This window comes from Histoplasma capsulatum (genome assembly GCF_000150115.1).
Source record: "Histoplasma capsulatum G186AR genomic scaffold supercont2.3, whole genome shotgun sequence".
Classification (NCBI taxonomy): Eukaryota; Fungi; Ascomycota; class Eurotiomycetes; order Onygenales; family Ajellomycetaceae; genus Histoplasma; species Histoplasma capsulatum.
Genome location: NW_025544803.1, coordinates 245,219 through 269,799, shown reverse-complemented (window position 1 = coordinate 269,799; position 24,581 = coordinate 245,219). Strand labels below are relative to the sequence as shown.

The following is a 24,581-nucleotide window of genomic DNA, read 5'->3' as shown; positions in this document are numbered from 1 at the left end:
ATTTATTAACTAGCTTCTTTAGAATAGGGGATTTTACTCTGCTGTATTATTACAGTGGTTTAAAAGCACCAACACCCAACATACCAAAAATTTTTCAGAGAAAACCTCTATAAAATACGGTTCTACCCATATCGTTGTTTCAAGTAGGACCTCTGCATGCACCCTTTCCCCTTTGGACTCAGTTGGCCGTATGGACTGAGTCTTTTCATGAGTTGCTATTTGAATTCTGTGCTTCTCCTTGTGTACATGCACGCCTCCATGCCGGGACGCTAAACAAATACATACATACTTAGTTGTGTTGAACTGGACGAACTCGCAACTTCTCATTATAAAATAGGACCTCTTCCTACTTATTGCGTCTTCCCTCTTCTACCCTTCGACCGGGACAGTGATGTTTATTTCATCCTCAGGATCAACATGATCTTGTTGTAAGTGTTGGTTTAAAAGATTTCAAACGTCAATATGACTGACAACATGGCCCTTTCAGTGATACCCTCATTTTCCACGCGCATCCGTAGGATGTCTCGATCTTCCTCGGATTCCAGTGCACTTTCCAAGACGGCAAAGTTCGAGACGAAACGGCTTTCTGGTCCGAACTGCTGGGCCTGCAATACCTGCTCGCCACATATTTGTCGTGTTGTTGCCCAGGAAGATATTCAGGTGGACTTTATCCCTCTTCCGTCTGCTACCAGAATGTGCTGATAAGTCTCTCTGTAGGCAGAATTACGGGAACAGGCTGGATTGTTCAACTTCTCATACAAATCTGTTGAAAACTCGATCCCCTTGTCCCCATCTTGTCACGCTGAATTTGATCGCTCCATTGACCCCGGCTATGTATATTTTCCCCACCGACATAAGCTATTTTATTGAGTTTGAGTTGAGGGATCGTGAGCGGTGTCGCCCAAGCGGCCGAGGCTGGTTCTCCTGTCCAGCGCCAAGTACCGACAGCGAGCGACTACAAAAATTTTCAACAACAAAATGGAATCATATCTTCGGATACAGTCGGGGGGTTGTATAGACGCATGTTCTTAAACGATTATCTCCACGGCAGTCTATTGTTACTAGACTTCCTCCGTTCTTTCGTCACATCAAAAGTCTAGCATGGCAATCCCGTGGCTCCATTTAGGCGAGCAATGGCTGCCCTTGGAAGTCCAAGCTTCAATGTCGTAGATGCGGGAATTCGGCGGCAATTAACACAGATGTTTGACTTATACTTTGGCGATGAGTCGGCCACCCCAATTGATCAACATCTTCGAGACATCTACAAGTTAGATTTGCAACCGGCAAGCAAGAGACCGCGAGATGAGGAAGACGATTCAGCAGGGGACCTGCACAAACGACTGAAGGAGAAGACCATTTTGGCTGGTGTGAAAACTGGGGGGCCAACAGGCTCCGGGACAAAGTTTCAGGCACGTCAGGAACAATTTATTCTGGGACCGAGCACGACGGCTAGTGAAGTTATACAGCGCTATGCTTCTGTTTTGGCAGCTTCTAGCTCCTTTCTGGATGAATGATGCCTGTGTTCTGGTGGTGTTATTATTGTTACTGAGTTAACATGTTAGTTTTGATTTCAAATGTCCACTTTTAGCCCCTGTGGTCGCAGTATGTATGCTAGTTCAAAATCACACTCATTATGCAGCACTGAATTCATTCGTAAAATGTGTACGGGTTTATCTTCTGCATTTAATACTTCACACCCGGCTGACCGTGTGATCATGTGTGAGATTGGAACTAAACTTTTATTTAGTCTCAGGTTTTAACATATTGATTCATGGTGAGATTGTTTGTTGTAACCATCCAGCAGGCGCAGCACACACCCTCTGTTGCCGTGCTTCAACTATTTTTTTCTCTATAACTTAATCCTTTTTATGTAAAGTTTTTATAGCTAAAGATTCAGTTTCTTTCTCATATTTTTACAATTTAATTAATATTACAAATTTCAAATACTAAAAGGAACTTAGTATTAAAAAAGGGTGGCTCAACAAGCCGGGCAGACAAAACAAGAAAAGGTATGTCTAGAAAATAGAAGAGGAGAAACACATAGAAACACGCAAGGACCCGATCTGAATATGAAAATATGCCATCCATTCCAATAACGGGTGGGCTTTAAATAAACCAAGAAATGTCAACAGTGTTACGGGGGAGGAAAAGTGGAATGGCAGAGTTTGGTGGTGGGTGGTCATAGGCAAAAATAGAGACCTCCAGTTCATCAAATCTTCTAAGTGAAAAACAATGAGACAGTCATATACAGATATAGATGGTTTAAAAATGGATATTTCAGCGGAAGGGAGTCATAGATATTCGAGAGCAACAACAATGACGCAGCGGAAACAAAGTTCAAACGCAGACTATGACAACAGGGAGGGTATTGGGACATCAAAAATCTGGTAATGAATGTGGCACAAAAAGCGACGAATGAGGGATAATAGGGGAAATAGAAAACTGAAGAGGATCGCAAAATAAATGAATAAATGCACAAAACGGCCGGTCGCTCTTAAAAGTTGTCGTCCTTGAACTAGGGCGGCGAACCACCGTTGTCATTTGGAAGCCTAGGGACCGGCTTTCTCCTCGCGTTATTTGTGGTTTTAGAGATTCGAGGCGCTCCTTGAATCATGCGCGGCTCTTTCATGTAGTTCGGGTCCAACTTGGCAGGAGCTATTGGCAAAGTGTTAGCCAAAAAATACATTCTATACAACCAAGATAAAAGGGGCGTATATACTTAGGGGATCGGAATGAACCCCATAATGTATTGTCTATCAATGAAAAATAAAATAAAATAAAAAAGGGAAAGGAAGGTTGGTATTAACCTCTTGCAACAGTGGTTTTCCAGTCATTTGAGTGGTTGGTCTGATGCCGGCTACTGGGTATAGATGTTGCGCTTGCTGAGCGCCAGAGATGATCCGACGTATCCGATAAAAAGTTGGTTGTCATGCGACCCGAGAAGATCGATGTCCGACCGCGGTTGCGCTTTGATAGTATAATCTCATCGAAAAGTGTAATTCGGGGATCTCTAGATGAAAGAGATGACTGTTCCCGCTCGCGGATAAACTCGTTAAACCCTGAAAAATGTTAAGATTGTCAATTTAAGTTAATCAGTTACGCCCTTTAGGAAGGGAACGGTCTGAATATTAAATGAGGGCGGGTGGCTGGTGATAAACATACCCTGTGTTTGTTGCAGTATAGTCATGTATTCCGCGTGTTCATGTGGCAAACTTTTGAGAAATGCATCCATGTTGAAAGTGTAATGCATACCAGCCTTTTTCTTATCTCCAGTTGCAGGCCTGAGAAACTTCTTATACGTGTATAGTAGACTGGCGAAGCACCGAACAAATGCGGCACGGACCTGTTCAGCGCTGAACGCAACTGGGCATACGAGAGTGATCAGGGAAGCACAACGAGTGTGGACAATTGTGGCACAACCTGAACACTTGTACATGCCTTCCTCAGCCTTCTCGTCACATATTGAACAGGGAACTTTGTTGGCATCCCATTGCTGCAGTTGAAGACTGTGTCCCTCTATCAGAGTGGTGCCCACAGGGTTACGTAGGGGTTGTTGGGACGAGTTCGGCATGATAGTCGACGCGGCCACAGTAGATTGGGCATAGATGGATGGTGCGTAAACAGATGTTCCGGTGTCAGTATTTACGGTCGATACAGATAAATTAGAGACATGGCTGAGGAATGGAGCGCTAGGTCGCCTGGGTATTCCATGCTTTCTGTCACCGAAGGATGAACTTCTGCGGGAAGAGGCATCGAAATGGCCGGACCTTTTCTCCCGCAACGATGATTGAAGGGCAAATCCTGAATCGTTGCGAGATATGGGTGTGGGAGGTAGGGGTGGAAATTTACTCGAGGTCGGAGAAGAATCGCCTGAAGCTTTCGGGGAGGGCGGAGTGCCAGCCTTCGATGTCACACCTGTTGTTGGGCGGTCATAACCCCTAGAAAAGGCAACATCATTCCGGGAGTTTAGAAAGACATTAAAAATTGGTGGGGCTGGGGAGGTGGAGGGATCCTGGCCGAACGCGGTGGAATTGACGCTGACATATTTGGAGAGTTGAGTAGGTGGCGCCCTGGGCGAAAATATCGATTGGTTTTCGCCAGGGAAGGAGTCGAATGGATAGGTTTCAATTGCATAGGCCGGGGCCCCAGGATGGACCCCATATCTATGATGGAGAGGTGCAGCCAATTGAAGGAGTGACTGTAGTTTACGGCGATGATGGCGAGGTAATGGCGTAGGTCGTGCTGTGCTTTCAATCTCATTTTGGTCGAGGTCTACGAGAACGAAGTCATCGGAAGGAAGCTCCGCCTTGTCATACCTCCGCTCAATCCCCACAATATACGGACAAGGTGCTTCAAGTGCTTGGATAAGCCGAGCAGGAAGGATAGGGATAAATACGCCTGTCCATTGGAATGGAAATAGAAGATCAACGAGAGCTTTGCTAGCCAGATACAACATGGCCGCATGAGATGATAGAAGAATAATACGGGATTCAGCAAGGACGTACTATAATTTAGTTAAGCAAAGAATTTAGAATAATTGGTTTTGCAAGAAGGTTCTGCTAAAAACTTACTTCAAACAATATGATTATATTCGAGATTGAAAGTGCGCGAAAGAGTGCATACAAATCAGTCTGTGCCTTTGTTAGCCAAATCCTCGAACGGAGTGGGGGATATCACGCCACATACATTTCGAGAGCCAGGTAATTCATTGATTGCTTCCTTTCGGGCAAAAAGGCGCAGCTCCCGCACTGATATCTCAACTTGAGTTTTGGAAAATAACGGGCTAAAAGCTTCGGTGCAGAGGTTCACAACATAACGCTCTAAGGGCTGCCATCTGCCTACCCTAGGGGAGCTAGCGGGGACCCGTTGGACAGCACCGTCAGTCATGGGAACGACGACGGCCCGCAACCATTCTTTCCAGAAACTGGTCATTGATCCATCCTTTCCTAAAATCCCGTATGCTCTTGGAATCCAAAATCCTGTATCCCCATCCGTAAGACCGTCGATTTTGGTCGCAGCACCCAGTCGAACTGGGCGGAGGAGGTCAGCCATAAGTCCAATCTTTTCCTCCACCGAACTTATATCATCTTCAAGCTGATCTCTAGAGGCGGAACCTGAAGGGACCGAAGGTAGTTGAGAAAGTAGCCTGGATAGCTTCGCTCGTTCCAAGGCGAGTCGTTCGCCGAGACTGGCAGCTAACTCCCGCTCCTCGTCCGTCATGTTATCTCGCCTCCATTCCTCACACCGTTTTTCCAGTTCCTCAGCAGTTTTGTGGTGGAGGGGAATCCAAATCGTCACACAGACGCCATATAGCTTCGATCCATCTCCAGACGTCATTGCGAATCCGTGCCAAGTGGAGCGAGGTCTCTGATCAGAGGACACGATATTGATATCGTTAGGGAATGCGAACATTGGAACGTAATCTGGGAAATTTCCTCTCTGTTTAGTCTCATCTATAACTCCTTTCGGCGGGTATCTGTCGAGAAGGACGGGTTCGAATTTCCGCTTCAGTGGGTGCATATTAGGAGATACATCGAGCGGTTGAGGTACTGGGATTACTGAGTTGTAATTACTCAACCGCCTAGAGGTCCGAATAGAAGCTGTAGTAATTTCAATTAGTTAGCAGAAGTCAGTTGAAGTGAGAAATGTCAAGAGAGACAGCGCGCATGACAGTATATAAGTGCAGCACTCACCTTGACGTGCAAGAGATGGCTGTCTTTTCATGCTGTTCATGTCTCTAAAGGACATATGTCTCCGAACACTACCAATGCTCGACTTCAGTGGATTGACCTCCTCTGCCACAATCTTCTGTGTCTTAGGTCGTGGTTTTGGCCGGTTACTGGACACCACGGCACCAGCACTGAGTGACAGGTCAGACAAAAATGAGTCCCTCTCAGCAGCAAACTTTATCAACGCTTTATCAAAGTCACCGTCGCTCAGAAACGACAGTCCATTCGGCGACTGGGAGCCCTTGATAGTCATGCTGCTCCGATTGCTTGGTGTCTCCGCTGATCCCATCGATCGATAGGACAACCTCGTCTCGTCGGATGGTTTTGGTAGCAATTGGTAAGAATTCCGCTTCGAGGACGGTTGAGAGGGCCCAGAGCGCGGGTGGGCAGCCTCCTCTGCATCCGCATCTTCCTGAATTGTATCCGTCACCGGCATTGATTGAGTATGGTTGGCATGGTACTCCTCCCCTAGTTTTGAGAAAATGTCCAAGATCTCCGGCCCATCGACACCGGCAATCCAGAAGAAGTCGGCAAGGGGGCTCGGTGGTGACTCAGCAGAAGGTGTTGGAGCCATGATTCGTGTGGTTGGGAGTCGTTTAGAATGATCCTCCTCGCCCGTTATCGTTGATGTGATTTTTCTCAAGATAACTATACCGTTATTAGAGCACCGTTAGACAGATCGACCCCCGCACCCCGATATCATAGCCTTTCAAGTTTCCAACAGTATAACTGATCTGGCGTTATTTGAGGTCAATTACTAAAGACGCAAAAGAATGGAAATCTCATGGCGAGATGAACAGACGAGGAGGGGAAATCCAGGAGGGTGAGAGCAACAGAGGGTTGGTCTCTCCTTGGTGCTCCGGGTGAGCGAGTTGTCGCTGTGTTTGGTTTTCTGCCGCAGGTCGGATCAGCCCCCATTAAAAAATCAATGCCCGCCATCGGTTGGAGGACTGGGTGTCCCGCGAACTAACTTCTGCGCCAGGCGCACTAGCATCTCTCTGCTGCTGGGATTATGGCTGTCGTCTGTCGTTGTTAAAAAAAGAAAAGAAAACTCAAGAGGGAAAGCAAAAAGCAGGGGCTTTTGCTTCCATTTTTGTCATGGTTTTGGTTTGTTAAAACATCCTTTCCCACCCTTGACTACTAGGAATATTGCTTATCCTGCGCTTACACTCCTTGCACGTATTATAGCTGGTATAAAATGGGACACCGTTGGCTACGTATGGAAATTGAGCTGCTCCAGAACCTGTCCCGCAATCCACAGTTGACATGCTACTCTTCATAACGAATAAGTTCAAGTTGATATAAAAGGAGAACCGGACACCAATTTCCTGGGTGGCTCCCAGCTTGCATTTTCCTTGCTTGGTCGGACCTGGGCTTACGAGTAGCTTATGTCGTATATTTCAGTTTGCCTGCAAGGACAAGGTGACCATAGTTATCATCAGCCGTTAGACTCTACAGCTACAGGACTTCCCGAGGCCACCAATGATTGAGAACACAGCAGAAGGTTGAGACAATTGTTTGGCCAGTGGCCCAGCGCGAAAGCTTCCAACCAAATACTGCGAAATGCTACTAGTAGGTTTGACTTGGCCAAAGCTGGTTCACCATATTCCACCGGGTTTAATGTTGCAGAAAGAGAGCTGTGGCATGAAAAACCACGGATAATAATAACATCAAACTAGAAAAAATTAGTCCCTTCGGCCAGATCTAAAGGTCGACTTCCTTGCCTTGGCCTGAGGACTGGTGAAACAACTCCAGATAGCTCTGAGCTAGCGTTTAACTATCAGATTCCGCAAGGGACTGTCGTATTCGATGCTGCCATTTTTGGTCGTTGCCCTGGATGATGAAGCAGGACAAGTCAGAGCGGACTCCTGGGTCCCAAGGCAGCCTGATTGCGAGCTGATGCACGGGTGAAGACAGAAAACATAGATTCAAACAAGAGGGGGTAAATATATATGCCAGCTACTTGTTCACATGCAACATCTATCATTACTGTTGATGAGTGGCGCCGATGGGATGAGCAACTGATTCCCGCATTTGCTAGGCCGATCTGTGGAGAGAACCTGGCTACTCCTCGCGTCCTCGGCTGTTCCAAATCAAAGGAAGCAAGTAATCCCACTCAGTTAGGAAACAATGGATCTTGATGTTTTGATGTCATGCATAGAGATGTGCCCCAGCACCTCGTAACGAAGCCGTCAGCTCCACTTGTCTGCTGCTGAAGAGTTGGGATTTTATTATCTGCCAATCCAACAAAATTCAACAAACTAAGCGGTTAATTCTCGAAGATGCAAGCCGTGCTCTGTTCTCTATCTCCTTTCCCTTCTCAGTCAAGCAGAAATCAGAAGATGCAAACGCAGGATTGTTGGTATGAATATAGTTACAGGAGCCGTGAACTCAATCAGCAACGCAAACCTTCGGATAATTCAGGGGCAACGCCATCAGAGGAGATCTCTTGCGCTAAAACCTTGGCCATCGAACACCATTATGCACAAAATGTGCAGGTTTAGATCCCATGATTCCTTCTCAGCCGAAGCTGACAAGAACATTATCAATGCCAACTAGCCCTCGATGCAATTAGAAATGACAATAAACAAACAGACCGACCTACAACTGTATTTGTCTTTGGGACCGGTCACAACCATCGATGGCTGTATGGGTAGAGATGGTTCTGCTAGCAAGTCAATGCAGGTTCCTGAGAACCTGTAGCGGCGTGCCATACCTGCCACATATCGATAAGAATCATCCTGATTTATTTTCCCCCTTCGTGTCAGTTTCCGAGCTCCTATCCACAGTTGCAAAGTGCCTCAAGACAATATTCTACGAGTGGCGCAACCCGTGGCTTGAAGATCATCGAACCATGAAAATTCAGATGTTTCGAAACAACAATGAAAATAGAAACATCTCCTATCACGAAAGCAACCCTCAATCAACCCACACCCGGTAAAATAAATACTGAAAAAGTATTTACCATTTCAGTCGCCAAACACGCGTCTATTCAGAGAAAATGCCGTATCTGCAGCACAACGTTGACTAGCCAACAGCAAAGTGCCCACGAGTGCGGAATAGCAGCCCTAACCTCCGTAATACTGCAACAACATCGAACATGACGTTGCAAGACATGCATGCGCCTCACTGGCGGCTCTTGTTGATTCCTGTTTTTCTCCCTCAGTTGTTTGTCTGTGCGCATCGCTCCACTTGATTTCAACCCCTTTTTGTCCGGGCCATTGCTCAGGCCACTGTTCCGCTGCTATATATAGATCTTCTTGGTCCGGCGTTTGGCTTTCTCATCTCAAAGATAAAAATAATAAGACATGGCGTTTTAGTGTCCGTGTCCACACTGCGCTTATCAGACCCGCCGTGTACCTGCATGACTTGGTGGGGTCGCTTATCCAGAGGTCAAGTTACATCAGTTGGACTGCTAACTGCCAGGCTATTTTCTCACGCCGCCCTATCACAGTTACAAGGGAGGGGTTATATCTCCAGTGAGCAGAACCGGCGAGCTGGGGCTTCACTGAGCATGGACTGTACATTCTCATCTTTTATTTTTTCTTTATCTTATTTTTCGCCAAATAATTTCGAGATATTAACTGAATCTAGATCCTCCCATGCGAGCTGGTCTTTCAGCTCCCCACTTTTAAGTTCCGCTCTCGCTTCCCCCTTGCTGCGTTTGCAATATTATCTGCTATCTTACCCCTACCTATCTTGAATATAACATCTGTCTCAGATACCAGAGGAAGGAAGGCTGTTCCGGCTTCATACTAGCTTGCATGGGCAAAACATCATTGACTTGGGCTCTTGTTCAACTTCAATTCTACTCTTGATGTGCGGTTCGCTTCACCCAAGTTTCATGGAAGAAAAATAGAAAAGAATTACATATCCCCTCTTTACACAAGCCAGAGGAGTCACCAAGAAGAAAAAAATAAAAATAAAAAAAAAAATCCCCAAAATGGAGAAAACATCGCGTGGAAAGTTTACCAGGACCCTTCTCCATCAAGGGGGCGATGGTGCTCCGGTTCTGGAGCACAAGGATTTCGGAAATTTGACCATATCAAGGCATCCTCTGGGCACCATGGGTGCATGTACAGTGTAGCGACAAATTATCCTACCGCCATCCTAGGGATCCCAGCGCACGCACAAGATGCACTAACCTCGTCATCCGAATTGGCGTCTGGTTGCGGCAAATTTTTCAACTTTCCCTTCGCGACCACATATATAATGGTCATCTATCAGCGAAGGTAGGGAGGAAGGGATTATCGAATATGCGATTGGCTATACCATGGAGAGGCCCCAAAGCTGGCCCGCCTGTGTCTCTCTGCCACTTGGGATGAGGCCCACAAAATCCAAGGCAACTAGATAGACGACTTTGATGAAATGGTGTTATCGAAGGAGGAGAGTGAATGTCCTGAGCCAGGCCATTGCAATGAGAGAGAGGGACATGGTCAGTAACTGTACACAGTAGAAGTCGACTTCCTGAGAAATCCTAAAATTAGCTTAATTAGAGGACAAAACCTCTACAATGGAATGGCATGGGCTATGCGGTTGGGCTTGTGCAAATTGAAAATTTGACATCTCGTAAGAGGCTAGCTCTTATTGCATGGGCCTTTTTTTTTTTTTTTTTTTTTGGCGGTGTGGGTCTAATAATGGGAAAAGATTGGATTATTGTTCTTATTAATAGCTTGACGGCCAGTCACTCGGCATGCCGAGCTCGGGACATTCGGGGATAATGCGTCGTATAAATCTACGTTAACATGTCCCTACTATCTACTCCGTAGCACATTTAATTTATCCCAAGCCCCAACTGAGAGATCGACATATACGAACCAGCCGGCCATAAAATTAGTCAATTCTATGACATTACCGCCTCTTTGTCATAAGATTCCCAGTAGTTAGAAACCCTCTATCCCCCATGCTGCCTCTCCATTCGATAGATAGCTGTCCAAGAATAGTCCGACCATCTCGATTCATATCCTTTTGCAAACCTTCAAGGCCCTCCTGCTGTCCGTGTTCTTGTTCCACCAAGAATGCAACCTGGAGGACATCACGAGGTTTTAGCATGGGTGGGGCCGTTTTCAGGGAATCGGATCGTTCAAAGTCCCAATTTAGCGACCTGGACTTGAAAGGTGGTTTTGGGTTGAGTGTGGTAGACTTAAAAGAAAAAAAAAACACATGAACTATTAGCTGGTAATTTTAATCATGCGTGATTGCAGATAAACGGTGGGGGAGGAGGGGACACAATCGCAGAAAATAATATGAAGTTTGCAAACAGAACATACTCCAAGAGATATCGCTCCATCCCCGACGTTCTCCAGTTGAGCCTCAAGCGCGTATCTCAGTAATCGCGCCTTTCCATAGGGGCCAAGCGCTCGATTATCCACTTCGAGCGGTGTCAGTTCCGTCGCCTTTGTCCGCACACTTAAACACGGCTGTGCAATGAATTGGTAGAGCTTCCGGAACGTGCGTACCCGTCCGCTTGCCGCCTGTACGGCACCAACGCCGGAACCAGGAGAGGTTTCTTGACCTTGTGGCGCCAGAGTGGTTTCGGTATAACTAACGCTGACTGCAAGAACATGATTCCCTTCTTCCTTTAAATCGAAACGGACTATCTTCTGCAGCGATTGAGACTTTGCTAGCCCGCCAGACCCCGAATCTTCTCCTGGCGGGGAAAGCTCCAAAGAAACGATTTGAGATGGCGTCTGCATTTCCGCTACTATGCGAACAGAGCTGACAACCCGGTTTTCGATATCAAGCGGGAGTTCATTGTTTGCACATAATGAGCAAGAGAATGTTTCCCCCACGTATGCAGATCCAAATGCCGGTGGAAGGGTAACCTGTCAACGAAATATTAGAGAGTTGAAGGCCCTTCAGAGAAGAGAAGGAGACTTGGCGGTCGACAAGCTCACATTTGGGCTGAGAATGAATTGGCTGTCAGAGCTATCGGAAGGGTAACTGAGCGACGCTTTAAGAGGAGGGACACTTTCGTTTTCACTCGGGAGCGGATATTGGTATGATAGGGAGGGTCGTGAAAGTCTGGTTTTGGTCGGACGGAGAAGATGGAACAAATATATAAACATCAAGAGATAAAAACGGGGAAGCTGGTTTTTTGGAGCTGGGAATGGGACCGGAAGAAAGGCTCACCGTAAAACTGGATTTTATGATATCAGCCAGTAATTGCGCAAACTCGACGAGCATGGACCGCCACCAGTATTCATACCTTTTAATGAAACTGAATGGGGCTCCTTGGCCACTTCAGCCCCGGCGAGCAGGCGAGGACGAGCCATATGGAGGACTCATGTAGTAGGAGTTTCAGGAATTTGGTATGGAATTTCCAACAAACTTAGTATCTCACACAGATTCATTCAATAAGCCTTCATAATACAATAAAGTAATAAGGATTGAGCACAAGTTGTAAGATGTAGGTTTATTCTAAGCTCTGGAGCTTCAAACGATTCATTGGCTCCGGGGGGAGAAACGATGTTCCGCCAGGTCTTATCACCAGTTCGATTTTATTCCCCACTGACCAAATTGCCGACGTTGCAAATATCCATTCTAGGTTTGTTTTATGCACTCGAGGAATATTGAATGGAAAATGGAGACCCGATGGGAAAAGTTAATAATTTCCCTTCTCTCTTTATATACATAATTCGTTTCCACTCTCGATAAGGAGTTATGTCCTAGTAGTTACAAAACCTTGATGCGGACTAGGAGCGTTAAAAAATACTAGTACTAGTAATAAACAGATGAAAATAAAAGAAGAATGGCTATATACATGATGAGGGAAAAGGGCGGGGCAGAAGACGTGAATTCGAAGAAGGGGTTTGTAAAGCCGCGATGGGATAGCAGGGCCAAGACAGAATCTTCCCTCACAAAACGGAGACAACGGCTGAGGGGTTCCTGGTGAATCATACTAGTAGTAGTAATGATGATGAAACCTCCCCGCGCTCTAGAACCGCGCAATAACCTTCTCCTGCGTATCCGACATGGCCCACTTGCTGGAATTCTCCTTGCTCAGAACACTCTTCGCCTGCTCGGCAGTGAAACCCTTTGCTACAACTGCCGGGTTGTACCCCAGCCCATTAATCCTCCCAACAACCTCATCGGGAACGGGGACCGCCTCCTTGCCGTCCGCACGCTTGTAGACAGTAACCACCACTGCACCCCCGAGTCCTAGGTTATGCTGCAACGCCGCATCCGTTCCTTTCACCATGCGGTTATTCGCCCAGCCACGTAGATGCCACACGAGCTCCGCACACTGCGCCACGCCCGTCGCACCTAGCGGGTGGCCCTTGGAAATCAACCCGCCAGACGGGTTAATCACCATCTTGCCACCGTAGGTGATATCGCCCCGGCGAACCATCTCATGAGCCTTACCGGGCTCCGATAGTTCCAGGGCGTCGATGGTTGTCATTTCGTTGGCTGAGAAGCAGTCATGAAGCTCGCAGACCTTGATGGACCTGACATCCACGCCGGCCTCGGCGAGGGCAGAGCGGGCTGCCTTCCGCGCCATGTCGAAGCCCATGAGGCTGATGGAGCTGGTGTCGTAGACGGAGGGGGTGTCGGTGGCAAGGGTCTGGCCGGCGATGAGGATGGCCTGATCCTTGAGGTGTGGGCGGGCGTCGAGGAAGGCTTGGGAGACAATGACGGCGGCTGCACCACCATCGGAGGTTGGGCAGCATTGGAGTTTTGTGAGCGGGTAGAAGATCATGGGGGAGTTGGAGATTTGCTCGAGGGTGTATTCCTGTTGGAATTGGGAGTAGGGGTTTCGTTTGGAGTGCTCGTGGTTAATGCGGCCTATTTCCGCGAAGTCTTCAGCTTTAGCGCCGTATCTGGGTCGCGTTGGTTTATGTTAGTATCTCGCGGGCTTTGTATCATCAGGAGGGAGGAGGCTGGAAGGAGTAGACTCACTTCTCCATATACTCTAGACCAGCATTTCCGAACATCTGCGCCGCACCAGGGGCATTTGTGACACCGCGGGTCTCCGCCATCATCTCACCAAAGAGACCAGTGGGGTTGGCGCGATCATTGAAGTTCGCCTGGAGACTGCCCGGGTTCATCTTCTCAAAGCCCACGACGAGCACGCAGTCCGCAGCGCCATGCCCAACCATCGTCCGGGCCATGGCAAGGCCCGTCGAGCCGGTGGAGCAGTTGTTGTTGACGTTGTAGATGGGAATGCTGGTGAGGCCGAACTGGTAGAAGACACGCTGGCCACACGTGGAATCTCCGTAGCAATAGCAGGCCACGCCCTGGTCGACATCATCGTAAGTGATCTGGGCATCCAGCATAGCCTTGACACCGGCCTCGAAGCCCAGCTCATGATAGTCGACTTTCCCGCGCGGTTTGATGAACTTCGTCATGCCCACGCCCAGGACGTAGGTCGGACCGATTTGTTTTTTGGCCATTTTGCTATATTTTTATACGAATAAAATGATGCAAATGACAAATGATGTATGTTATAGTTATTATTATTAAGCTAGCATATTTGCCGAGTTAGCCAGGAGTCTCCCTTGAGTTGAAGAGTTGGACGCTGGTTACTTACGGGTCGAGATTTCTTGCTGAAGAGATGAAATCAAGGACCGTAGATTCAATGAAACAGATCATTTCAAAAAGCAAAGCAACCAGTGCGGACAAGAGCATGCGGTGGGTATTTATGTCCCCGGGCAGCTAGGTGCTCGGGATAGCCCTCGCCTGGTGGAGCTGAGAGAGCTGTTGCGGGGAGCCGCAACCGCCCTTTGCTGATTCCTCGGTGCCTCGGATCAGAGCCAGGGCGCCTTGCCGGAGAGGGTTTAGTCCCTTTCATGATGATTGATATCGGCTCTTGACGACTCATCATGGTCTGTATCTATGAACAGCATTTGTCATACTAGAAGTTATTAGGAGTTACCTGCCTGCAGTCCTGGATAATTGGCCAGATCTTCCCACAGCTGCATCTTCTGATGATGTGTGGAGGAACGTCTCCTTTGTATCGAATGCGAAACAGTAGCACCGACGCCCACAGTATAAGGAATTGATACTCAGAAAAAGAGAAGAGTCTCATGCCATGAAAGGCATGGAATCTACTCGACTTTTGACCATGTAATTCCCGATGCTTTCTGCTGTAATGGCAAATTACGTATTGTAGATATAGCCTTCCACTCCACTTGCTATTCAAGGCATCACCAGCCTTTTGCGGTCGTGGTGAATCGCTTCTGCTTTAAATTCAATAATACATTTTATTGAAAGTATCTGGAGCGAAGATGTAGCCAGTGCAAGGGCCCCTTATATACACTATTACTTTATCATATAGTGGTGTGAGTCGTATGAGATGTGTTCGGACAAGATTTAGCAAACCTTTCAAAACCTTTAAAGCACTTGATACCAATATCGACCATTCACGAACTGCTGTCCATGGCTGTGGGGTACAGAGTTCTGTCGCAATATAGTCAGTGGTTTATTCATCCTCTCTTGTTTGAGTATAGTTACTAGTATCGATGAATTGGTGGTGGCAACCCTTGAATTTCTTATATGAAGCCAATAAACAGCTCCTCTAGTGGCAAGGAACATGCACATTCAAGATCAAGATGACAGGTTTGATGTTATTGTTCTTATCACCGAACATACTGGTTTTGCTAGCATTTATATCTGGGGATTCATGGAACATGCCTCTTTCTTGTCCTGCTTCTTTCTCCCTTTTTGCCCCTGGTGCGATAATAATTCTAAATCTCCTGCTCGGTTATTCAGCATTTCACATGAAGACATCACATCCCATTCATACACCCTCTTTGAGTCATTCGTGAATTCCAGTTAGCCCTGTTTCCATATTGGATGATAGGCCTCCCCTCCTCAACCTTCACCCCTAGTCCCTTTCCCCTTTTCCCCCTTACCTCGTATCAACCTCTTGATGCTGCTGGCATAGCATGACAGCGCCTCTCTGAAGCATTTGATTCGGCGGAGCCAAGAGAAGCAAATCTTGAGGGGCTGAGACGGGATGGCAATCCTGATTCCCTGCAATGACGTTAGCCCATGGTTAGCCCATGGTTAGCCTGGGAAGGCTGCAGGGTTATTTCTTTGAAAACCACTGTCCCACCGGACTGTGCAGTTTGATGCTTCAACCGGTCGCGTGCTTCGGCTCCTGCTTGTCTAATAACCCACGCTTTAGAAGTGAACGGTGTCGATGAACGGCACCAATAATATTTTGGTCGTAGGAATTCTTAAGATCAAGGCCGTTTGGCATTGTGTTCCCAGAAGTTGGGGTAGCTTTGGAGTAGTAGATAGAGCATGCAGTACAGGCGGAGATTAGCCCCCCCAATGATATACACCATATGTTTCCAGGGATAGTGACAGGGAAACGGAAGTTGGCAGACGAGAGAGCATGTGCTAACAGTACGTGCATCCATAGCAGAAGCGAAACACACGTCCAACGGCAAGAGTGGTAACGGCCCAGCCAACCAGGACGAGGTTCAGCGGGCGGGATGACTCAGCAAACTGCCAACAGCCACTCACAGCCACTCAACCCAGAGCCACACCACTAGCACATAAATGGAAATAGTGCAAGGTATTAAGCAAGTAAGTGGCGTATATGTGTGCGATATGATTGGCTATTGCCGGGCTAGAGGTCCAGGCCCAATGCGCACTAGCCGGATTGGGGCTAGGGTGCTCCATCCCCCGTCAACCAAGCTGGCTGTCTGGTGGAAGGAATCCCACTTCCACTTCCATTTCCACTTCCTCTCCCTTCTCATTCCTATACTCACCTCCTTGTTGTCTTTGTCGGAACACCCCTCTGCTGGCCGGGGTGGCTGCTTGGGAAAGGAGCGTGTCTATTGTCGTTCTCAAAACTGCCCACTGGTCTCCCCAGACTTCCCAGATCCGCTCTGTGATGCGGGCAGATCCCGTTCCTTACTTCCCCCACTAATGGTTACCTTATCTACCTACCTCTCTACCCGTCTACAGGTACCCCTCCCTCGCCAACGCCATAACCTCGTATGTATATTCTTTTCTAAACCTCTCCATTTGCTTCCTGACTCGATGTCTCTGCGGAATCTCTTCCATTGACTGAATTGTCGTGCTCAGATTCCACCTTCGCCATCTCTGCTCTCTGACCTCCAGGAACAACCCTCCGCCAGCCATTAGAGCTTCTACTTACGCCTAGGTATATACCGTATATATCTCGATTATTTCTGGTAATCGAATTCGGGGATATCCTTCTTCACGTTCCGGAGCCGATTCCACCTCTGCCTCCGTTGCATTCTTGGGAGATTGGACACTGTTTGCCCAACCAAGAGCTGGTCGCCAGTACCCTCAATGGACAGTTGTGGGACGCTGAGAGGTCTGCTCACTTCTTTTGCTGAGAGGCCACTTTGCGTTCCATCGGATTCCCCAGTCCATGACCCTGAAATGGTCAGCTGCGACTAGAACAAAATTCGGCGACGACGACAGACACAACATTTACATACACAAAGGAGCGAATCAGAATGATGCCATCACTACAACAACAGCAGCAGCAGCAACAGCAGCAACAGCAACAACAACAGCAGCAGCAGCAGCAACAAAATCAACAACGCCAGAAGAGCATCAACAATGCCACCATCACCTCAGCCCCTGGTATCGCCTCTTCGTCATCGCAGTTGTCTTCGTCTCTGCCTTCTTCGTCCTCCCCATCTGCATCTGCACCTACAGCTCGCCACTCCTTACCCTCTTCTATTGCCGTAGCCTCGTCCTCAACTTCACACGCTGCTATGCCCCGTGGCTTTTGGAATATGGACGAACCTACGAGAAACCGATTGTTGAAGCAGTACCGTACGCAGGCTGCCTCTGCGGCGTCGACGCTCTTTGCAACGCTTTCTGTGGTATGATTGCTAATCTCGTGTGTTTCTTGCGAATAAACTTTGCGTCATGGAAAAGGTCATCACTTCGATAAATTGACTCCCTCTTGTGTTTTCTAGACGCCGCTGGAAAACCTTAAAACTCGCATGCAAACGTCAGTATTTCGGACCCCCTTAGACTGTCCTTGCTTCCTTTTTTACTCTTCCTTTTTTTTTTTCTAGTACATTTAGTACTATGCCGAAATCTAACTACTTGTTATCTCATATTCTTTAGACATGATTTTCGAGGCCTAACCGACTGTGCCCGCTATATATGGCGCACGGAGGGCTTTAGAGGATATACTGCAGGTTTGTTTGTCCACCTTGTATTGTAGCCATAGAATTTGAATAAATTTGTTGGTTTCCCAAAGGAAGAAACTAAATGCTTTCTTCGCAAATGCTACACACAGGAGCTTTACCGCCCATGGTCAGCGTTACGTTTGTCCGCGTTACAAACTTTTCGGTGTACCAAAAGGCCAAATACGCGATCTCCGATGCCTTTGAGAGAACCACCGGAGAAGCGCCGCTGGTGCTGTATAATACACCAGGAAGCCTCCCCACATTCTCCACTGTGACTTGTTTTACAATAGCTGGAATGGTTGCTGGACTTGCCGCCACGCCTCTTGCATGTAAGCACTCTCAAGTTTGTTTTTTTTTTAGCTCTTTTTTTATACAATGTAAGCCACTACCCGCATTCTAAACACTGTCCCCTCCACAGGTCCCTTCGAACTAGCCAAGAACGTTGTTCAAACTTCCGTCCTCATGGCCAACAGATCGCACGCCATAGCTGGGACGGCCACTAACCACCACACGTCCCTCCGCAACATGCCCCGCCTAGGCACCATTGACGCCATAAAACAAATCGTCTCCCGACATGGCTACCGCGGCCTGTATACGGGAGTCCGCCTGCACGCACTGCGCGACACGATCGGCACTGGCCTCTATTTTGGCATCTACGAGACGGCTAAACAGCTCATCTCGACATTTCTGGGGGACCACCAATCGCCCTTTGGTGCGCCGATGGCCGCAGGGGCGTTATCGGGGATTATCCCTTGGATATGCGTGAGTAGATTCTATCTCTTGTGTTTTATATTAAACTAGACTACTAATCTCTTCATCTTTATCTGTATCTAGACATACACTTTAGACACCAAAAAGACACGGGCGCAGAGTATTCTGCTGGGCAAGTCCAAGGAGATCGGCGAGGCCTCAATGGCTGCGGCGCGCTCGTCGATGTACAAGGGTATGTCGGTCTCGATTGCACGCACCGCGTTTCAGAATATGATCCTCCTATCGACTTTTGAGTATCTGAAGGTTCGGATTAATGAACTTGAGGCGTGAGGCAGGCTTTTTGATTTTTGTAAATTTTTTTGGGATCGTATGTGTGTCTGAATTGGACAGACATACACAGACATACTGGCATACGAGCGTGCAAAAACCCAATAAAGGGAAAATAAAATGAGGGGATGAGAGACGAGATGGATGGACATATATCCTTTTTTTTTTTTTTTTTTTAAATTTTGAATCTTTACCTCTTTCTTATGATTACATATTTTTGTTCTGACATTACTTTTTTCGATATATTTTCGTATTTTTTTGATCTGTTTGCGATTAGCAGGAAGCAACTTGGGCATCGCCGCATCCACCTTCTCCATTTCCGCCATTCTTTTGCTGCTTTTGTTTCTTCCATCTTTGAAAGAAAAGCCTTGACGGAACATGCGCTCACTTACTTTCCTGCTACCTGCCTCTTCTCCTTCTTCTCCTGTCTTACTTTACTCATTCATGGTGTTCCGGGTGTGCTTTAAGGTTCCAAATGGCTCTTGATGGTATGGTAGGAACAAGTTTTTGTCTTCCTGCTCTGCTTCTGATCTGATGTTACTACTTTGCCTCTTCTTTACTTCTCACTTTTACATGTTTTACATGTCATTTTCCCCATCTCTATCTTTTCGTAAATTTCTTTTTGACTCTACCTTTATATACATACTACCCTCAGGCTCCTCTAGTAGCTTTGTGATACAGCCTTTTGCATTTTCTTTTTGTATCGAGCGCACTCTGTTCTGAATCGTTCTATTGTGGTGCTGATGCCGGTGCTGGTACCGGTGCAGGTTATCATTCATTGTATGTACTGTACAATACATACTTTGACCATATATATGAGTATACAAAATTACAATATATCGAATAGTAGTCTGGGGCATCTGTTGTGAGCTTGTATATTCCATGATAAGTTATAATAATTGCTAGTAACTAGCTAACTAAAGGTTCAAGCTCCTCGGTTTGTTACGTCATTAGTCACTGGAATTTAGTTGGGTTTGTTTAGGCTGAGATAGTTCTCGTCGAAGTTGAACATCCAACACCAGCTTCGGACAACGCGGGGTCCCCAGCAATAAATAGACAACCGCCCACTCATACAATTACCTCCCATTGCGGATGAGTTTGCAAATGAATTTGCACCAGGCTAAGAGGAATAAGATAATTATATCATGGCGTCGTAAGTCCCCTCCCCCTCGCTTGGTGTTGAAAATACTTCTTCCCCGCTCCCCGCTGCCAGCGCCTCTTCCCCCCTTCCCACTCCCAATCAGTGAAAACTCCGCTAAACAGAAGTAAACAGAAACATCCTCCTCATCCCTCTCCGCCGCAGCCACCCCATCTCCCTCTCCACGGCCATGAAGCAGTATATCTCGAACAAATACGACCAACGGCCCGAGATGTTCGCTGAGGACCTGCTGATTATCGAAAGGCTGCGCATGGATGCGATAAACGTCCAGGAACCACATATTAGTGGCATCAGCCGGCTAGTGACATACGCAGCGCAGTTGAAGTGGCTGGGGGGGAAGTTCCCTATTGACGTATGACTGTTTTTTGTTTATCTACATACTGTGGCTGCTTTTTGGGAAGGATATTTTTTTTGTTTTATTCCCTTTACTGATGACACCATTCATTCATGCGCAATGTGTAGGTTGGCGTGGAGTTTTCATGGTATCCGGCTCTAGGGTTTAATACGTCGAGGCCTAGTGAGTTTTCTTTCATGTTTTCTTTCTCTATATATGTATCCCCTAGATACCAGTACAAGGCGCTTCGTGCTAACATCCGCAAACCAACCCCAATAATAGTCTCCCAAAACAATCTCCGCTTCGAGCTTGCGAATATCCTCTTCAACCTCGCAGCTCTCTACTCCCAGCTCGCTGCCTCCCTAAACAGCACAAACCCTGACAACCTGAAAACCGCCTGTAAATACCTCTGCCACGCCGCCGGCGTCCTCGTCCACCTCCGCACAGATATCCTGCCAGATCTCCGCTCCTCCCGGCCAGAGGATATGGACGAAATGACCCTGCGCAGCCTCGAAGAGCTTCTCCTTGCTCAAGCACAGGAATGCTTCTGGCAAAAGGCCGTCAAAGATGGGCTGAAAGACGCTTCCATAGCCCGCCTGGCGGCGAAGGTATCGGACCTCTATGCCGAAGCGGGCGATTGCGGTGTCAAATCCGACGCTATCAGCACCGAGTGGATCCACCACATGACGGCTAAACACCACCATTTCGCTGCTGCGGCGCAATATAGACAGTCGCGTGATTGTCTGGAGAAGCAGAAGTATGGCGAGGAGGTTGCGCGGTTGCGCGACAGCGTGGCGTGCGTGAATGAGGCGCTGAAGGAGAGCAAGTGGATTAGTCGGGTGGTGCTAGGGGATTTGAATGGGCTGAAAGCGCGGGTGACGGAGGATCTGAAGCGGGCGGAACGTGATAATGATAAAATATATTTGATCCCTGTGCCGCCCAAGTCGGAGCTGAAGCTGCTGGATCGCGCAAACATGGCCACTGCGAAGGCGCCGGTGGAGGTGACGGATGCGCTGTCCATGATTGGGGAAGGGTTGCCGTTGGGGAAGCCGCTGTTCGCCAAGTTGGTGCCGTATGCGGTGCATGTTGCGGCGAGTATTTATGTGGAGAGGCGGGATAGGCTTGTGCAGCAGGAGATCGTGGGTGGGGTGGAGGAGATGACCGCTCATCTTAAGGAGTATGTTATTATAAGGATGCTGGTTTACTAGTAGCACATATGGTGGAGAGAGATATGTTGTTTTCTTTTTTGGCTAACCGTATCAATATGCAGGTTGCTCCAATCTCTCAACCTCCCAGGCTCGCTGCAGGCTCTCGAAAAACCCCTAGGTCTGCCGCCATCGCTTCTCTCGCACGCCGAGGAGATACGCCAGCAGGACGGCTTCAACCGGCTTCGGCTCTCGCTGAAGGACACCGCAAAGCTCAAAGCAAACGACAAGGCCATCTTCACCGAGGGCGTCGAGCTGCTCATGGCTGAACGTGACGAAGACGACCGCGCCCGTGCGAGATACGGCACGGATCGGTGGACGCGCGAGCCGTCCGAAGTCGCTGGCAAGAAACTGTACACGCAAGCGGAGGAGATCGAGGGCTACCTGGCCTCTGCAGAGAACAGTGATAAGCTCGTTGAGGAGAAGTTGCGGGACACGGAGAAGGTGTTGCGGGTTCTCACGGGAACAAATCGGGATATCGAGGCGTTTGTGCCGAGTAGTCGGAAGGCGAATATGACGGAGGCGGTTGAGAGGGAGGCAGGGAGGCTGAGGGGCTGTTTGAATGAGGTGGGCAGGTTGGAAAGTCGGAGGAGGAGGAGGATCGAGGCTTTGAGGGAGAAAGCCAGGGGTGATAGTATTCGTATGTATATCGTATTTCTCCCTGTGGCTGTGGCTAACTACTACTAAATTAAGATGCCGCCCTCCTCAAGGAAGCCGGTCGCCTCGAACGTGAATTCCCAATGCAGCGAATCGAGGCTAGCCAATTCGAGGACCTTTTCGCAGAGCGTTTGAAGCAGTACGACGGGGATCGTAAAATGCTCCTGGAAGAGGAGCAGAAAGCCCAGTTGGCGATTGTGGAGCAGTTGCGGGACGCGAATCGGAACTTCGTCAATGTGCGCCGTGGGGATTCGTCGACGAAGGAGCGCGAGAAGGCGCTGCAGGAGCTGGAGAATGGGTATGTGCGGTACAAGGAGATTATTGGAAACGTGGAGGTTGGGCGGAAGTTTTATAACGATTTGGCAAAGTTGGTGCGGAGGTTTCGCGAGGATTGTATGGGATTTGTTAGTGGGAGGAGGGTGGAGGCGGGGGAGCTGGAGACGTGAGTTACTTTTCTTTCTTTCTCCCCTTCCCCTTTGTTATTCTTTCTCCTTTCTCTAGGTGGCCTTATGCTGCGGATCGGGGATGGATATGTTGCTAACGCAAAGGGAATGACATAGGGACATTACGAATACCAGTGCGATGGCTTCGCTCAGCATATCGCAGAATCAAAAGCAGGAACAAAATCCATTCCCGCCACCTCCTGCGTCTACAATTTTATCGCCAACAGCCGTAGCGGCAGCGAATGCAGCCATCCACCACCACCAGCAGCAACACCAACACCAGCCATTCCACGGCTGTCAGCCTCATCATCCCCCGCGCCAAAAATCCCCCCTGAAATCCACCCGCTCACCTATATCCGGCCATACCCCTTTCACCCCATCAACCACCACATCCTCATCGCCAGTAGCAGCCTCCGCCGCTGCTGCCGCTACAACAACAGCAACAACAGCAACAACAACGTCACAACCTCAACCTCAACCTCAACCTCAACCCCAACCACCAACCAAAGAAAGCCCCCTCACCGCCCCACAACCAACCCGCACCTCCATAATCCCACCACCAATCACCATGCCCCTCCCCACTATGCCCACAGGAGGCATGTGGTCGCCGGAGATGGGGATTAAGTTTGGATCCTCCGCACCGGCACCGGCACCGGCTTCACAGATACCGATGAATGGGCCGGACCAAACCGAGCAGCAGACGCAGGCTCAGGCTCAGATGGTGTCTCCGATGCCAATGCCGATGTCGACGTGGGACCCGAGTCGAGGGGTTAGGTTTTCGTAGGGGGCTATGGTCCATTACTATTATTCGGGTGGTTGGTTCTTTGCTCTCTCTCTCTCTCTCTTCTTTTTTTTTCTTCTCTTTTTTGCGTTTCGTTTTGGGGAGTTAGGATGGATGGGACTGCATTGTTGAGGAAGAGAAAGGGTGCGTGCATGCGTGTGTGTGTGTGTGTGTGTGTGTGCTTTCTTGCTATCTTAGAGGAGAGGTGGGTTAGAATTTTAGCCGGTTCGAGGGTTGATAATGTCGATATATATATAACTATAACTAATTTTGTATCTGGAAGTTTAGCGTAGTAAATAGACATAGTGTAGATAGATAGATATCTAAGATATCTTCCTTCACTGCAAGCAACACAGGTCTTTTCTCTCCCTTTTTTTTCTCTCTTTTTTCTTCTTTATTTCCCCCCCCTTTTTTACGCCTTTCATTCCCTTTTAATCCTTTATTTCATAAAAACATTAACTAGATAGATAGTTAACTATTCTTAGAGATCAAAAGAAGTAAACTAAGCATATTCGCCCAAAACAAAGGGAATAAAGAGAGACTCTTAATTCAATTGAGAGAACTTGTTGCTTAAATTAAATTAAACTAAGTTAATTTATTAATTTCATTAGTTATTTGAATTCATTACATGTATGTAATTTCACGCAGTTATATATATATATATATATACCTCTCTGTGTGTGTGTGTGTGCACGGTCATATCAAAGCCAATAATATATCCCGCCCCCTCCTCTCTTTTCTGATTTTTTTTAAAAAAAAAAAGAGAGAGAGAAAATCCTCCATAAAATCATGAATACAAAACAAAATTGAGTCTCATTTTAACTATGCAAAAGGTATCTAAGCAAGTTTTGAACGAAGCTGCTGTTGATATAACTAACTCATGGATATCTGAGTTGCTTATACAGAGTGCAGTTAACCCTCTGTTTCTCTCTTTCTTCATACACACTCTGTTCTCTTTTCTGATTCGTCCAGCCTGTTTGCAAATCAAAGGAAAGAAGAAGGAACTGATGAATACTTAAATAAAAAGATAAAAGTAATGGAAGCTATTTCTCATTCCAAGAAAGGATCCGGCAAAAAAAAAAGGAATGAAAAAGAAAGAAGCAA

The 24,581-nt window shown here is 47.7% G+C and overlaps 8 protein-coding genes across 8 annotated transcripts; 3 read left to right on the top strand and 5 right to left on the bottom strand.

Annotated features, from left to right (window-relative positions):
• Positions 1-474: 474 nt before the first annotated feature.
• On the top strand, positions 475-1,514 carry HCBG_02267 (uncharacterized protein; the record flags this gene model as incomplete). The annotated part of the gene is made up of 2 exons (XM_045429316.1): positions 475-660; positions 1,101-1,514. 2 exons carry the CDS (start codon positions 475-477, stop codon positions 1,512-1,514), a joined length of 600 nt encoding a protein of 199 aa, XP_045289211.1.
• Positions 1,515-2,405: 891 nt separating this feature from the next.
• Positions 2,406-6,303, bottom strand: HCBG_02266 (uncharacterized protein; the record flags this gene model as incomplete). Its single annotated transcript, XM_045429315.1, has 6 exons — positions 2,406-2,655; positions 2,808-3,059; positions 3,163-4,504; positions 4,572-4,631; positions 4,687-5,600; positions 5,694-6,303. The coding sequence occupies 6 exons, from the start codon at positions 6,301-6,303 to the stop codon at positions 2,516-2,518; spliced, it is 3,318 nt and encodes a 1,105-aa protein (XP_045289210.1).
• Positions 6,304-10,351: 4,048 nt separating this feature from the next.
• On the bottom strand, positions 10,352-12,088 carry HCBG_02265 (DUF974 domain-containing protein; the record flags this gene model as incomplete). The annotated part of the gene is made up of 5 exons (XM_045429314.1): positions 10,352-10,871; positions 11,000-11,554; positions 11,627-11,753; positions 11,862-11,868; positions 11,938-12,088. The coding sequence occupies 5 exons, from the start codon at positions 12,002-12,004 to the stop codon at positions 10,581-10,583; spliced, it is 1,047 nt and encodes a 348-aa protein (XP_045289209.1).
• A 268-nt stretch (positions 12,089-12,356) lies between these two features.
• On the bottom strand, positions 12,357-14,122 carry HCBG_02264 (nonspecific lipid-transfer protein; the record flags this gene model as incomplete). The annotated part of the gene is made up of 2 exons (XM_045429313.1): positions 12,357-13,549; positions 13,629-14,122. 2 exons carry the CDS (start codon positions 14,120-14,122, stop codon positions 12,667-12,669), a joined length of 1,377 nt encoding a protein of 458 aa, XP_045289208.1.
• A 1,124-nt stretch (positions 14,123-15,246) lies between these two features.
• On the bottom strand, positions 15,247-15,933 carry HCBG_02263 (uncharacterized protein; the record flags this gene model as incomplete). The annotated part of the gene is made up of 3 exons (XM_045429312.1): positions 15,247-15,415; positions 15,584-15,704; positions 15,852-15,933. The coding sequence occupies 3 exons, from the start codon at positions 15,931-15,933 to the stop codon at positions 15,247-15,249; spliced, it is 372 nt and encodes a 123-aa protein (XP_045289207.1).
• A 1,240-nt stretch (positions 15,934-17,173) lies between these two features.
• Positions 17,174-18,901, top strand: HCBG_02262 (uncharacterized protein; the record flags this gene model as incomplete). Its single annotated transcript, XM_045429311.1, has 5 exons — positions 17,174-17,545; positions 17,642-17,676; positions 17,796-17,869; positions 18,279-18,622; positions 18,695-18,901. The coding sequence occupies 5 exons, from the start codon at positions 17,174-17,176 to the stop codon at positions 18,899-18,901; spliced, it is 1,032 nt and encodes a 343-aa protein (XP_045289206.1).
• A 426-nt stretch (positions 18,902-19,327) lies between these two features.
• Positions 19,328-19,710, bottom strand: HCBG_02261 (uncharacterized protein; the record flags this gene model as incomplete). Its single annotated transcript, XM_045429310.1, has 1 exon — positions 19,328-19,710. The coding sequence occupies one exon, from the start codon at positions 19,675-19,677 to the stop codon at positions 19,477-19,479; it is 201 nt and encodes a 66-aa protein (XP_045289205.1).
• Positions 19,711-20,043: 333 nt separating this feature from the next.
• HCBG_02260 (pH-response regulator protein palA/RIM20) lies at positions 20,044-23,480 on the top strand (the record flags this gene model as incomplete). The annotated part of the gene is made up of 6 exons (XM_045429309.1): positions 20,044-20,051; positions 20,172-20,381; positions 20,621-21,568; positions 21,662-22,236; positions 22,290-22,695; positions 22,814-23,480. 6 exons carry the CDS (start codon positions 20,044-20,046, stop codon positions 23,478-23,480), a joined length of 2,814 nt encoding a protein of 937 aa, XP_045289204.1.
• Between the last annotated feature and the right edge of the window lie 1,101 nt (positions 23,481-24,581).